General features: G+C 39.9%; 1 protein-coding gene across 3 annotated transcripts in view; it reads left to right on the top strand.

Annotated features, from left to right (window-relative positions):
• The window catches only part of TOGARAM1 (TOG array regulator of axonemal microtubules 1), a 45,075-nt gene that overhangs the window by 3,332 nt on the left and 25,260 nt on the right, over positions 1 to 16,483 (top strand). For all 3 annotated transcript variants that reach the window (XM_080397262.1, XM_080397261.1, XM_080397263.1), the window contains exons 2-5: positions 9,472 to 9,628; positions 10,942 to 11,076; positions 13,128 to 13,421; positions 15,396 to 15,661. In XM_080397262.1, coding sequence (XP_080253388.1) covers positions 9,472 to 9,628; positions 10,942 to 11,076; positions 13,128 to 13,421; positions 15,396 to 15,661 — 852 coding nt within the window. The remainder of the gene's footprint in view (positions 1 to 9,471; positions 9,629 to 10,941; positions 11,077 to 13,127; positions 13,422 to 15,395; positions 15,662 to 16,483) is intronic.

Genomic DNA, 16,483 nt, shown 5'->3' with positions numbered 1-16,483 from the left:
TCATGGCTTCAAGTCACTGATGAGGAGTTACTCAGCTTACTGGGGAACATCCTTGATACTAAATGATAAAAGTTCTTAAGAATATATGCCCCATACCTTGAAGTGTTCAAGGCCAGGTTGGATGGGGCTTGGAGCAACCTGGACTAGTGGAAGGTGTCCCTGCCCATGGCAGGGGCTTGGAATGAGATGGTCTTTAAGGTCCCTTCCAACCCAAACCATTCTATGATACGTATTTTTAGATGTGTACTATGAGCTTTACGGGCATAAATCCCATTGCATAATACTGGGATGAAAACCAGCCCAGCTGCTGGGGATCTGGGGTGTGAAGTGTGTACATGTGGGGTTTGGGGTTTTATAGTGTTACTCTCAAAGGTGTGCAAATCGTAAACCAACTGCTGGAAGCTCTTGTGTAAGACAGCTAGTTACCCCCTGTATGTAAAGCCTAACAGGATAAAATAACATGACTTTCAGATCAGCTTCCTAGTTCTGACAAGCGCTTAGCTTGTCTCTTCGTCATCCCCACATTTGTCTGTGTGACTGAATTGTGGTGGGATGACAGGTTTTCTGCTTTTCTCCTTGAAAGACTCTTTCAGTTACATAACATTGTGCAAATACTTCAAGTTTAAATTGACATTTTCCTTTGTGATCGTCTGTTCATATGTTCTTGTGTTATTATGCCACATTTTTCACTTTGTTCTTGCTTATGAGCAGATGTAGAAGTTACATTTGTGCCATCTATTTTTTCAGAATCAGAACAAAATCAATTTCAGCCCTTATTTGGTAAAAGCATTGTTCTGAACAGGGACTACTTGTGACTATCAGTGCAGGTTACTTTCCCATATCTCTTTTCCTTTGCTGCTGTGCAGGGACTTGAGCTGTAAGTTAACCAGTCTTGTTTTGCTTTTGCTGCCGCACACAGTATGGAGTAGTACATGACAAACAGGATTTTCTCCCTATATATAGGGAGAAAATCCTGTTTGTCATGTACTGTATTTATTCCTTTTAAATGAGAAGTATTTTTTTTTGCAGCTAATGACTGATTCTGTGAGATATCCTGTGCCTCCTAGAGATTCTGTTTGTTCCTGTCTCTTCCCTCTGCTTTCTGACTTGCTCTGTTTGCCTCTCACTTCCATTTTGTGTTTTCTTGCATATTTAAGTTGGTAGGAAGCAGGTCGATAACTTTGAGGTGTCAGAATTTGAAGACTTCGTCAGTTGCACTCTGCCAAAGGAAACATGTTAATGCGCCTTTTGCACTCTTACTTGAAAGATGTCTGAATAACCAGAAACCTCCAGTTAACCAGAATTCATTTTACATGGAAGTATAACACCTCTCCACATAGCTTTTTGCTTACATGCGGGTAAGTCCTGACAAAAAAACAATTTGATGTCATGTTTGATAGAATTTGAAAGTTGCCAATTTTGACTTGGACATAAATGAACACAGTACCAAAATTACATCTGCATTACCAGCTTATTTTAGTTGTATTGGTTCACCTGATGTGAACAATGTCAAAAGTGTTCTTCCCATCATTACAAAGAAACATCTGAGGGCTGATACAATACAGCAGGTAATATTTTGCATTCAGTGGGTTTTAAAAATTTGGTTCGGTCCATGTGAGAATGGAAGCTTTTTCTTTGCCAGTGGGCAGAGTGTACTACTGGCAGACATGAGGTTTTACAATTACTCTTCAACTGGCTTTTGGGAGCAGTGGTTTTAAAAATTGCTGTGGATTAACAGCTGCCCACTTGCCAAGCTCCTTGAAGACACAGTAAGTTGAATGTAAGTTGAACCTGGCTCAGGGAGTAGCTTTGTGTCTATATACAGTCTCATATCAGTTTAGTCTGCTTAGCTGCTGTAACCATCATGCATCTCTCTCCAGTAGCGGTGGTTTAACTAGTGCTGGTGGCACTTGTTTATCACTCAGAAATAGTGGTGGTACTCAGTTTTCCAGGTTCCAATGATTTCTTTTTACTTCAATGTCTGTAAAGATAAGTCTAGCTGTAACATTGCTCCTGTGACAGACAAAACCATAATTTAATGTAGCTACTGCATCTTTGCCCTCTGTGAGGGAAAGGAACAGCCTTGTTTGAAAAAGCACATCAGGGAGGCCTTTTATTAGAAGGTAAAGCAAATGCTGCTCATCATCATGTATAAGGGAGGAAAAGAATAGGGATTCATTTTAGTTACCTAAACGGTGACTGCTTAAGCAGCCCCACTGTCAGTGGAGAACTAGTTTGTGCAGTCAGTAGACTGTGGAAAGCTGTCTTTGTTACCAGGGACCTGATTTAGCATGAGATTATTTTCAAGAGATTGAGTCCTATTGACTAGACTCACTTTTACTGCAAAGGAAATATAAACACCATGATTTAAGTATTGAAATTTATCTGATTTCTGTAGGTTGACAACTTTGCCACCCTGTCTTTGTATCATGATAATTTGTCTTATCTTACTGTTATGTCTTACTTAATAGATGGTAAGGCTCTCCGGGGTGGGCGACATCTTTTTATATGGCTTTGTGATTTTTGGTACGGTATTTGCTGGCTTGTTTTGTTATATCTGTGCCATGAAAACTGCTTTATCCCATGGTGTGTATGTATCTTCGATGCAAGTAGTAGGTGAACTGCGTTTCCACTTGAGGCACACTGACATGAGTAAACTTGGACAGTGTTTCCTGTACTTGAAGACATTCCTTCTTAACTGAAGGAGATTGCCATAAGCTGTATAAATAAAGTTCTTTTCCTTGTTCTTTATCTCTTCACTAAGGTATATCATGCATAAAATTTGGGTAGTTGATTTGTTCATGTAAATGTAAAAAATTAATTATTAATTCAGACATTCCTTTGAAATGAATTTGCTTAAAAATTAACTTTTGGAGTCATTCTGTGGCTGAAAGGAAGCATGAAATGAGCTTAATGTTTAAAGTTGTTTTTCTACTAGTATTTTTAGGGTCATGTTACACAGTGATTGTCCAACGCAGTGTGTAGACTTTCCTGATCAGATAAGATGTAAAGTAAAACATGTGTAAGTTAATGTGTACTAAAAATACAAGGTGATAAAGCACATTGCCTTCAAGGATTTGTCTAAATGCAGCTTCTGTCAGTGATGTTAGATTAGATTATTGATGAAATGTTTTCCTGTAATCCCTGAAGTCCTTTGACACTGATTTTATTTCATACCCATCTGTAAACTTTGGGCTGCCAGCTGTGCTGCAGGATTCAGAACAATGATCCAATTGTGCTGACAGACATAAAATAAACCAAGGGTGTCCGTCCTGCACGGTGTGTTTCTGTATGGCACAGTCCAGGTGTGACTGTGGTCACACGTGTGGCTGCCACCTCGAGCAGCGAGATACCACTGGCGAGTGATGCTTAGCCTGGCACTAGAGATGCAAGCACAGAGTTTTTCTTAATTTGCTAGATTCTCAGGAGACTGTAGTTATGTTCAACATTAAAAACACCTTAGTGAGATGCTCTAGAGTCAAGAGGTGCTTGAACTGCCACCACCCCAGCTTCCAAAGGATGCTTTTGTTCTGCACTCGGAAAGGAGTCTCCTCCCTAGTTGTAACAGCAGAAGAAAACAGGATGGATAGGTAAACACTGCAAGGTTCTTCTCAGGAAACCAGTGCCTCCAGCTGTCTCTTTCAGAGCCAGAGAGTGCAATCAAAGGCCTGGAGAGAAGTGGTGAGTGCAGCAGGACTGTGTGGTCACCCAAGGAGTTGCCTTGCCCTGATGCTGTGGCTGACTGGGAATAAGTCACAGAGGCACGGAGTTCTGCTGGAATGGCACCAGTGACATAGCTCAGCAGTGTTTGGTCTGGAGGTGTGCTCTCAAAATGTGGTACTCATGGGGTATATAGTATGCATCTCTTAAAAAGGTTGTTAAATAAAACATTTATACCAGTCTTTATTTAATCTGTGGGTCTTATTTCTGCCAACTAGTATCTTTTGTTAAAGTGCGTGATTTCACGCTTCAGTGCTTTATATATTGAAATTGAAGGCTTATGGCTTAAAAGCTGTTTACAGCACCTCAGGTTTCCATTTTTCTTTCTTTCTGTAAGCCAAACCTCAGTTTATCAAATAGAGCATCATGATCTGTGCTTCTGCGCTTCTGGTTCTTGGCAGCTGCACACATCTGTCAAAGCTTGAGGACAGACTCTGCCTTTGACTCTGTCCTCTTCTAAAGCCAGGTTTGAGTAGCCTGACCTCTGCCTCCTTACATGGGACAGGTAGTTACTGTCACCACTCAGCTTGCCTTGGTAGGCTGAAGCTTCTCTGGTTTCTAGCTAAATTAATAAACTGGTAACTGTTCTGGGTTTGTTTGGTTTTTTTAAGTACCTGCAGCATATTCTAAAGCAAATACAGGAGCCTTAGAACAGCACCAGAGGAACACTTTGTTTGCTAGAGATGGGAAACACTTGGCAGCACAGGTTGGTAATAAAGTGTATAACCCCATGAATTTTTTCCTTTGTACTTTGGTAAGGTCCTGTTCATTTCCAGTCTCAAGCTGGTAGAGCCAGGCTCCTGGTGTTCCATCTGTTACCTGTAAATCCAATGGATAAAGTTGCCTGAAGTTGCTGAAGTGAGCGTTCTCTTTCTGGAGACACTGATGTGCTATGTCTGCTCCCATTCCTTAGGTTTAGCTTTTGAAAGTATAAAAAATTCCCATCTGATCCAGACTAGATCCTATTAAAAAAAAAATGTTTCTGTTGTTTGCTTTAGGACTTGACGTGATATACTGATCTTTTGGGTGCTGACGTTAAGTAATTGAAATTAGCTTGCTGTGACCAAACACGTTGCATTCTCCAGTGGTTTGGCAGCTTGTGCTGTTTGTGAGGGGTCACAGAAATGAGTTTAAGGACGGTGTACTAGCAATCCCCCATTCCCTTTTTAACTTTCATCTTGTATAATTCCAGTTTAAGCAAGCTATCAGAACAAAACCACTCTGCAGTTTGGTGTACAATTTAAAGAACTAAACGTTGCTACTTGTGTAGACCTTACTAGCTCCACTGCCCTGCTGAAACACGAGAAACAAACTGGTTGCCACAAAATTGGCTAATAGTGTGCTGGGTGTTCCTCACTGATCTTTTGGTAGCTAAGCCTTCCTGTGTTTACCTTGAAAAGTCTATGTATTTTGAAAACATATGTATTATGTGCTCCGTGTAGAACATAGCGTGCCTAGTAATTATTGCAGGATTAGAGTTATCTTACCCCAATACTGTGAAAACATCTCTCCTTGTGGAACACACTCTGTGGGTCCCTTTACCTGCTGTTGAAAGCAGTGCCCTTTGCTGGGGAAGCAAAAGCATTTCAACATTTTACTGATGTTTTAAACCATGTTACAAAGTATACCTGAACTCTCTGCAATTTACCATAGCTGCCCTGTTTGGCAATATGTGTGGAATTCTTTGCCATTTACATACTGATCTGATAACCAGGTAACTCAATAGGTGGACTTTATGAAGACCTTAGTGAGTGTTCAAATGATCTGTGAAATTAGTTTTATGAAGCAAATACTCTTTGTTTTCCACAGTGATAAGGAGGAGTAAAGGGACACAGAGGCCTGTGTGATGAAGTTATCCTTTCATTGTGAGTTGAGTGTCCATCTCCGGGACGAGAGTTGTGGGGTTTTTTGGAGGCTGGGAGAATATTTGAGGAGATACCATTGTATACTTGTGCTATTGTCAATCTGTTCCCTGGTCACACGTTACTGATGGCTGCTGGGTATTATTTGGTTAGGAGAACCTTTTGTTTCATCCAGTGCCACTGCTCAGCTGGGAAGGGAATGTAAGAACAGAGCATTTGTCAGTGATGGGTCACTCACAAGCGCTGTGCTTTGGTGACCAAGTTAATATTTCATTTGGTGGATGGATGAAAAAATTTTCTGACATTGGTGGTACTAGTGGAATGTAAATGAACCTGAAACCTTTTGAGAAATCCCTTTGACAGGGTCTACGTCAATGAAAGGTCTGGCAGCTGTAGGTTTGCATTTATTTGCCACCACCCTGCATGCTTATGTTTAGGAAATTTATAATCACTGTAATTATAATTTGCATACAATAAAGCAGACAGTTTTTATTCCTGTAGCGGGGGCTGGAACAACTGAACAAAGCTGTACAATCATGTTAGTTTTGTGCATTTTGCTCCTTCTGCATATATCGTTTTGTCTGTGTGGAAAGATGAGGTGTAAGTAATTTGTGCAAGTAACGTTTATTTATGGACCGAAAGATACATAGATTGAAAGTGATGTTTTCTGATCGGTTGATCACAGAAGCAAGAATGCTGAGTTCTCATCTCTTCTTTTGTCCCAACTTGTAATAACTTGGAGAACAAACCATTTCACCTATTTGGCTGCTCTTCTTTTTTTCTCATTTGTAAAGTAAAACTGGTGTCCCTCAGGGTACCTGGGTGATAAAAAGCCAGCATAGCACTGAGGGTTATCGGTGCAACTGCTGTGATTTAAATCATTGTTCTTACTGTATACCCAGCAATCGGAATTTGCGTTTTTTTTCTTTGCAAAGCTTCCTATTTCCTGCTCTGGCCTTACTAGTAATTTTGTACCTGCTGGATTCCTCTGTTCTTCCATCACAAATAAGATTTACACAGATCCATTTTGTATCAAGGTTCCTGAAGTTTTCCCTCGCTGTCATATGCTTTAAGCAGTTGTCTGCAAATATTTTAAGTGAGAGTCAAATCCCTGAAAGCCAATTAAAAAGTCTGGTCCTACATTAGCACCGGCTTTCAGGAAGGAAGGTTTTATGTAAATTTTTAAGCTTATGAGCATTTCAGTGTGTTTGCTTAAAATACCTCAGGCTGAAGACTTTGCTATGCGGATGAGTTCAGTCATATCTGCTGAACTTTGAGCCCGTGAAGTGCAGTACGTAACAGTAAATTGGAACATGCCATTTTGTAAGTAAATAAAAAAAAAATGCCATTTTTATTAACCAAAGATGTCTCTGGGAACAGGGAAGCTGTCTCATCTGAGAGCCTGTGTCCACGTAGCTGTGTACCTTGGCACTCAATGCAGGGAAGAACCGCGGTTCCTTTGGGAACCAGCTGGGTTTTTAAAGCACTGAATGGAAATACAGGCAAATTGCTGCTTCACTTATTTATGTACTGCTAACAGGTACCCTGTGTGAGTTATTGTTTTCGTTTTTCAATGAAGAGGAGGAGGAAAACTAGAAATACGTTACTTAAAAGTTTGAATTGTGGCATTTATTTTTTCAAGAGGAGTCTTGTTGGTTGGGTATGGAGATTTAATTTCTCTTGCCTTGTGTGTGTATCTTGCTAACGTGTTGTGAATCACCTTTACTTGGGAGGGTCCTGAAGGTTTTGTTGAAACTCTTAAGTATATATGCTGTAACAAGGAACAATTCCATTTTTAGGATAATATGTGACACAGTAAATTTTATAACATTTTAAAAACAATTAGTGTATGCGCTCGTAGTCATGCAACTCATGTCATGACTGTGCCGCTTCAAGTTGTCTGTGCTTTATTTTGTGATGCTTTTGTGAAAAAAATTGTTATGGTATTAAATTAACCTCCATCAATATACTAAACCAGAGCATTTAGCTGCTGTTTATTTGACCTAGTCATTTAACTTTCAAGGCATTGTAATCTGTTGAATCACTGTGCGATTTCTCCCGGCGCATGGAGGATGTAGCAGAGTGGCCGTTTGCAGGCGCAGCGCGGCATGCCGTGTCCTGCGGAGCTGGGCGCTGACGGCGTTCTCCCTGTCCAACACAAGCTGCATTGTGTGGGACGCTGTGCACTGAGGAGATGACTGAGTTACGGACTGATGGAGAACTGCAGGTCCGTATTGCAAGAGTTTATGTGAAGTTCCCAGTCTGAGAATCCATCGTTACGGTCAACTAAGATCTTCAGTGAAATTAAAAATTATGTATTTTTGTAAATGAATGTACTGTGTATGTGTTAGATGACAAATTCTCCATTCACACAACCAGTATATTGAGTAAAGGCGGGTGCTAGACTTAACATGATGCTGTTCTTTCCAATACTGAATAAATATTTCCATTTCTGTTCAGACTTCTCTTTTGACCTCTGTGTGGAGCCTTGACTGTGAAAGGGCAGAGCAGAGTTAATATAGCCAGGAAGCGATTAAGTTACCGATTTTACTAATTAAATCGGAAAGCAAGAAACCTTTATATAAAGCATGATCTTTTCTTGGCTAAGTAATTATATGATTCAGATGTTTCCTTTACCTATAACCAGTTCTCATTACAAGGTGCTGATACTGCCAGATGCAGCTTTTAAAGTAAATCTGAAGCGTGCTGTTTTCACACCTCAAGTAGCGGCTGTCTGTTTAAACACTTACATAGCTAATTACATAATTTAAAATGTTAACATTTAATTTTTAAAATTAATGACTAGGGCAATTCTCTACTATTTTTTTGTTGGTTTTTTTTCCCCTTCAGTGTGAGTAGTGTCAACCTGTAAACCAACTAAAATGCTTTCTAACTCTTAAAGAAAACTTTAGTGAAAGTGTTTTGCATTTAAAAATCAACTGCCTTTACTAACAAAGGAAGTCATGGCATTTTGTATTGATGACCTGTGGTGCTCAGTGCTAAATTTCAAGGATTTAAAAAAATTATCACACGGTGTCTTTTCATGTGAAGGATCTGATTTTTTAAGCCACTGACCTGGCCGTGCTGCAACAAACGTCACACTTGGTTTCACGATGGTGAAAAGCTTCATATCTTGTCTTACCCATCTCTTATTGAAGGCTTAGGTGAGACTGTTTAGTGTTGGGAAATAGGATTAGTTCTTTTTAGAAAATTGGGTAGTGCTTTGGGTTTAGGCAGGTGGCTGCTGGAGGGTGAGGCTGAAGGCAGACTGAGCCATGTCCCAGCCCTATGTCAGTGCCAGGGGCACTGGGGACAGCTCGCCCCTTCTTGGCACCCTGGTGGCACAGCAGCAAGTCACCCCAGGGCACTGTGGAATACACGGCTGGATGGCTTCTGTCCATGGGTGCTAATTTTGGTGCCTTTTGCAGTTCACGTCCCACACCACTGCAGTGCACAGGAATAAATACACGGGGGAGGCTGGGGACAGCCGGCACTGGGAGCTTCTACTCTGGTCTGCTGTCACCATTCTTGGGGTCTGCTTTTTTTTTTTTTTAAAATAACCTTTTCTGCTTTTTGCTCTCTTTGTTCATTAAGCTTTATCTGTGGATACATGCATGATGAAACCCATTTACTTCTGTGGATACGGCTCAATGTACACACGCTCTTCCTTTCCGTTGTCTGAGTGATAGGGAAGAAAAATTTTCTGTCAATTCTGTCTTCTTAAACATATTGACAGTGTTTTGTGTAGCTTTGTTATAAAGAGAGACAGGTCTGCGTGGTGATGAGGTCTAGATGACATTTAAGCGGGTAATTCTGCTGTTCTTACAGAAAAGGGTTGTGCATTCATTTCACACACATGATTGTTTCTTTATTTTCCTTTCTCCTACAGTTCTCTACATCTAATGATTTTCTTCATTCTCCAAAGTTAAGGCCCTCTCAAGGAGAACCAGTCAGTGATGAGTTATTTTTTAGTAGAAAAAGAGCTTCAAGGAATTTATTTCAGAATAGTATAGATTTTAACTCTGAGCATTCTTCTGTTTGTGCTGGTAAGTATTGACACAAAAATGTGTTTGACCTCCCATTTACAAAATAGATTTAGAAGAACCTGAGAATGAATTTGTAGCTTCATGAGCATGTTTTAACATCTGTTGATTATTTGTTTTGTTATTTATTTTCATTTACTGCAAGGAATTGAGTACTAGGCAAAGGGCTACGCCTCCAGCTGAAGCAAGCGGCAGCAGTCCTATCCCTGCCCCTGGTGAAGTGTACACCATCTCAGAACTGCTGTTTTCCACTCCTGCTGTACACACACAGATTTTCACTAGTTTAGATAGCCACAAGAGAGTTTATAGATCAGCCTTTTTTGCAGACAGCAAGACCCAAAAGATACAGTGTGGTTACGTGGACAGATGTATTGAAGAAAAGGGCTCGGGATATCCCTGAGATACAGAGCTTTCTGCCGCTTCTGCAGAATTAGGGAAAAGTACCATGTAGATCAGCAATAGAGTAATTCAGCCAAAGTTCTTTCACACTGTAAAATACCATGTGAATTGCAGGTAATGTAGCAACTTAAAAGGAGACACAGAATTTTACTGACTTTTGAGGAGGAGTACGTTGTTTGCTAAAATAGCAGTTGTTATTGTAAAAGGTATGGTGTCAGGAGTCAGCTGAAAGTGGTGGCAGGGTATGAAGTATCAAACCATAAACTGGGCAACATGTCGGGAAGATTGTATTTATGTATGGTGGGCTGTTCAGAAGAGCAGATCAGCACATATATATTGTACATTGGCATGTTTTTATCTTTTTGCGGTGTATAAACAGCTAGGGTAGAAAGCTATCTGGAGAGTGAGCTCTAAAGTTTGTTTTAAAGGATGAAAAATGTCACTTTTTTGAAAACCAGGTCTGTAGAAGATTATAGGCATAATGCTCCACTTAATTTACACTAGCAACATAAACTCAGTGATTTGTATTTTAATAGCAAAAGGCGTGTGAAAAGGCTGGGCAAGACAAGGCCTGATTTCTTCTCTTCACTTGGCAGAAGGTTCTATTCTCTGCTTTTCCCAAGGAGCGCTGGCATGTGTGGCATGCCAGGTTTACTCACTGTTATGCTATGAGTGACATCACTCTAAAGAAACTCATTGCAAAAGTGCCCTGGAAGAACAGCCAGCCATTTGTCCTTTTTGTGTGTATGAACGGTATTATAAGGTTGCTTAGAAACTCAAATTAAATACTTTGATTTTTTTATATTTTACACTGGAAGTTAGACAGAGAGTCTTAATTCAATATTAAATATTATTACATATATTTTAATGCCATATGTTAAGTTTTTATCTAATTACTTGTTTTTTTCTTTTGAAAGGTGCTATGGGCTCTCATCAGCCACAAATTTCACGGAAGTGTGGAATGCTTGGATATACGCAGACATGTGGGAAGAGTGGTAGTGTGGACTCTGATTTACAATTTTTAGGATTAAGTAACTGTCAGCAAGACAAAGGTATATGGATTCTAACTGTATTGCAAGTCAGTGCACGTTGCTTTGGAAATGTCTATTTATATGCTGCCTTTAAGAAATAGCAACTATTACTAATATGTTGTTCAGTCCCTATTCAGATGTATTTGTGCCTCCCTCCTGTGTAGTGCTTTTCATTTGTGGTTGCTAATTTGCAACCCACACCTTTGGTATCTGATGGCATCAGTGTGCTATACAAAAAGTGGTGCTGGAGCAGAATCTGAATTTTTCTTGAAAAAACTATTTTTAAGATTTCTGTTAATATTATAGGTCAGATCAGCCTGCTTAACAGCAAGGGCTGGGTCTGTTCAGAGGTTAACATACCTCTCTTGGTCCCCTCTAAGGTGTGGAGGGTGGTCAAGGTGTCTCGGCAGGAGTGAGTGCAGGAGGAGGTACAGGCTGCTCCTTTCTTCTGAGCACAACAGCCAGATGGAAATGTCCTCGGTGTGCTGCAGAGACACTGTGTTGGTACAAGTAAAGCTCCTAATTCTCACATCAGTGCTTTAATTTGTGGTGGTTTGTCTACAGCTTTTAGTAGACAGATAGCCGGGGCACTGCCATGTCAGGTGGCTTTTGCTGCTAGCTTCAAAAGTGAGGCTAGGGATTTGATGGAGTGCACCTTACCCTTAGAGCTGGAGGCTGAGATAAATCAGGACCTGTAACAAATAGAAACTTTTCTGTTCATCAGTAATAATAATAATAGTAAATGCCAGATAAACACTTAGTGAAGGAATAAACTCACTGTCTGGATTAATAGATGGTAACAATACGAATCTGTGGACAGAGCTGCTTTGAGCGGTCCAGATGTGTTGGACAAAGGATAGAGCTGATAGCCTTCTTGGAAAATATATAGGAACTTTGTCTACTTCTAGACACTTAGGGGCTCTTAGATCCTGTGGTTTTCTCATGCCTACGGAAAGAAAGAAGAAATTTCCTCTTTTTTTTTTTTTGCCTCTCTACAAATCAATGTTCTTTTCTCTTAGCCTTGGCCTTCAGAAGGGCATCGGGTACTTTGCCCACACTTGCCAATTTATTTCTCTGCAAACAGTTTTTGTGCCAGATATTACTTTTCCTTGAGCCTCTCTCCAGTAACACAACCCAAACCTGACTTGGTTCTCTTGGTTTTGCTGCCCCAGGGTATCTGGGGAGCGCCAGGATGCTGCAGCCTTGGAAAGCAGCAGGAGCAGTAGATAAGAGACCTTGGAGCAACCTGATTTGTAAAGGGATTTTTTAAACTATAACTAAAGGCACAATTGAATGGTTCTCTTTGGAGTGACACAGATGATTAATAGAATAATAATCTCTGAGCCTGACTCACATTGTCACCTGTTCTTGCTCCCTGGCTCTGCTTTCCCATTCTCCCAGTTATGCCAGTGGAATTACTTGTGGAGCTGTTCTCTCAACAAGATTGCTGAGGTGGCTGAATGTACCATGATCCTTCCAGAGGCTGTCAGGAACTGTGTTAATACTTGTCCTTTTTTTCACTTGCACGGTTAAAAGCTTGAGTGCATGTGGGGGAACATGTTCCATGCTGAATAATTAAAACAGTCTAGTTCCAAATCTAATCTTTCTATTTTTGACCTACTGGTTTCTGGGAAAATAATTTTTGGATTTTTTTTTTTTTTTTAAGGAATAGAAGTAATAACATTTGTGTTTTATGTGTACTTTTGTATCACTGAGTTTTGAGAGTGGCTGCAAATTTTATGCTATGCAGGCTTGGAATACAGAGAGCAAGCAACAGAACAATTTTCAATCTACTTGCATCATTCATTTTTTAAAATATAGTTCTTCAAAACATAACTGCAAAATAGCTTAGGCTTAAACTCATTGGATCAAATGCAGAAAAAGGAAATTGCTGTTTTGAGGAACAATGCAATTTATAAAATGAAGTTAACTGATTGGCCTGTTTGCTTTGGTAAAATGCTGATCTTCAGCTTTTGACTGTCTAAATGGTATATTGTTTCCTTGTAAATTATTATTATAAGAGCTGTCAGAGGCTAATTACCACAAATACTGTTCTCTTTTTCTTTGCTCAGGTTGTGGCAGCCTAAATCTTTCCAGCAAGACCCAGAGAAGTTTTTGCAATCAAGCAGAGCATACGATGTCCTTCCAAGGTTCTAATGTGAGCCAGGGCTCCTTCATTCTGCCGTCTTACCCTCTGTCATCACCCAGGAACAGCCCAAAGCACACCTCTCTGGCTGACTCTCCAAAGAAGTCACAAGATAATGGCATGAGCTTCTCAAACTCCTGGCCTCTTAAAAGCTTTGAAGGACTGCCTAAGCCTAGTTCACAGAAGCAGCGTCTCAGACAAAAGTCAGGAGACAATACAGGTAGGAATGCTGTCAATATGAGGAAAACTGATTTCAGGTTTGCATTTTGAGTGACTTCAAGCAGCGGTCAGAAAACCTACAGTGGCAGGTAAATGCGGAATTATGCAATGCCCCAGTTTCGGTTAGAAATGTGGTTTATAGCTTCACTAGGCTAATCACATCACTGGATGCTGCTCTTAAAAAGTGATATCTTTGTATTTTGTCATAAAGCGTGATAAGCTACAGCTCCGCTTTTCTTCTCAGTAATGTATTGGGGAAAAGTTTTTCTTCAAACTAAAATAAAATAAAAACAAACTCCAAAATCTAGCATTTTTAGAGAAAGGCAATACAGAAATACCTGTTACTTTTAATACTTTAATTAATACATGTGCAAAAAATATACTACTCATTGTATTTTGCCTTTTTGCCTCTATTCTCATTTAGAAATGTGTGTCTTGAATTCCCCATGCTCAGAATAGCTCTTTAAAACCTGGCTACAAACAGCTACATCTCTAGTGAGCAGAACCTGTGCTGATTTCATCCCAATTCACACTGACAGCTAATGGCACAGACTGCCGTTTATCGTCTGATTTCCCATCTTTGAAGACCTCATGTACACATTGGTTAACCTGAAATAGTTTAAAGTTTATTTAATTACGGTTGCTTAAACAATTTATCTTGCTTTCAAATACTTGCTAAAGACAATCTTATTTTAGGTTAAAAATAGCTTTGCAATCTGTTTAGCCTAAATTGATTCCTAATCACTCATGAGGCATACCTTCTGTAAGCAAAGTAACAGTTCCCACATAAGATTTTGCACTGATTTAAAGAAAACTGTTTTAAATGTTGTCTTCATTGAGACTGGTATTCTTGTGCATATGTAGAAAATGTCTAAGTTAATGCGTTGGAAGTCACCTGTCCCTGGAGTGCAGGTAACTTTATCTTCTAGGTGTGTGTTCATCACTTGTTGATTTTCTGTACATTGTCCATATGTATTTAATTTTTTTCTGTTTCTTTGGAGTAACTTTATTGTTGTTAGAGCAACTAGTCTTTTTTTCTTAATTAAGGAATTAATTACTTTTTAAAGGTAGTATATGTTGGCACACACATGGATGAAACACTAGTTTATATTTTTTTAAAAGGAGACACTAAGTAGAAGAGATTGGCAACTGAGCTTGGAATGCAGGGGGGTGGAAGAGGTAGAGTCAGGAGGTAATAGACAGTACTATGCAAAGAGGCAAGTCTGGTAATGTTCCTAATGATTTTGTAAAATTAAATATTGCAAAATGTGTGCAAACAAATATTCAGGAACAGGAGTTTGGTGCATTTGGAAAATTGATGTTGGAGAAGGAACGTTGAAAGCTTCTCACATGAGGAATGGTATAAAAATGAAGTTAGATAGGGACTCACTATCTACTCTTGTTCATGTGAGAAACTTTCATCTGTGAGTGTGCATATTTGTACACATGAATATGTGTATACACACATACATGGAGGAGCTAAGAAAGGGGTTTGGTGACATCAGGTTTTATAAAAAAGGAAGTGCTTTTTTAATGCTCATTGTAGAGCTGACTGCTGCAGGCTGCTGAAGATGCCAAAAGCAAGAGCTTATTGATAAAGCAAGCCAATGTATGTACCAGGACGGTGCGTCAGCTTATGTCAAGCCTCTGACCCAGGAACTTCCTAAAAGTCTGAATACTCTTTAAGTGTTGGTTTCTTACCTTGTTAGGGGACAGTCCTTTCATCTGACTCAGTACAGCTGTTTTATGTTCTTACTGGTTTTATTTACATTTGCTGATACTCAGCCAAACAAAACGTCCTTGAAATGTATTTATAATAGTAGATAAAATTGCATGCATAATTATGTTTGACACTCACCTCATTGCAAAAGGAGTTTTCTGGTGTGATACAGAAATGAGACATGAAGTTTATTCTGGTGCATGCAGTGTTCTGTCATCCCTCCAAAGGGCTGAGATCTGCTTGTATCTTGTTCAGGGGACAATATGCAGGAGAAACATTCTCCTCTGCAGCTGAAACCCACCCTGGTGAGACACCCAGCCTCCCGCTGGGGCCTGAATGGGACCAGACCTGTCCCCCCCATACCCCGCCTCACCAGCCCACTGCCTGACAAGATTGACTTAAACGTGATGAAGTGGAAGAACGAAGAGTGTGAGGACATATGGCTGAATGAAGTGCATAGGAAGATTGCAACTGATCTTTCAGAGCTAAATGTTGATGGCGAGGAAGTGGACCAAGAAGAGGTTGGTTCAAATATGACATAACACACTTTTAACAGTTGATCTGTTGTAAGCTTTTTTTTTTTTCTGAACAAGAGCCAGAAAATACTGTTTCTGACTTAAATTTTGTGACGCTGTCATCAGTACAGCAAGTTTTGATGAGAAACCATTGAGCATCTGACAAAAGCTAAGTAAAGCAATGAAAAGTGATGCTGAAGCACTCTTCCCATGTTTGTTCCAGATAGCTTAATTTCCCTTGTTTTTCTCAGAGCTCAAGTCCAAATGTTTTCAGTTGTTGTAGTACCAAGGCAGAACTGTAAGCCTTTCTACAGCTTCTGTTCTCATTACCTTGACTTCATTTTAAATTTCATGTCAGATTTAAGTAATAATCCTGCCTTTAGTTATAATAGAGGGCTCAAAATAGCAAATAACTTCCTTGATGAAGGGTTTGTTTGACTCAGCCTGGGAACTTCCTCAGCCTCCTGACTTTGCTGAAGCGGGCTGTCACTGATAATCCACGCAACTTGTCACAGCCCTCTCAGAATTCGGTCATTTTTTCATGGAGTAAAATGAGAAGAACTGATGTGAAGCTGGATTAGTATGGTGTCACCTGCAGCTGTTTGGTATGACACAGACATATTTGACACGAGGCCTGGCAGGTCGGCATCCCTCCTGGATGTGGGAATCCACTAGTAATAATTTGAGCCGATTATGTGTATTCAATGGCCAGTGTTCTGGCCATTGTGTGTGGCACTCCACCTGTGGCTTAGAAAATATTTGAAATATTTAATACCTTTAAAAATATTTACCTTCTGTGACACGAGACTTGTTCAACGGACTTTATTC

The sequence above is a fragment of the Falco punctatus genome (assembly GCF_963210335.1).
Source record: "Falco punctatus genome assembly, chromosome: 7".
NCBI lineage: Eukaryota > Metazoa > Chordata > Aves > Falconiformes > Falconidae > Falco > Falco punctatus.
The sequence above is the reverse complement of the archived record's forward strand: the minus strand, read 5'-3'. Positions and strand labels throughout refer to the sequence as shown.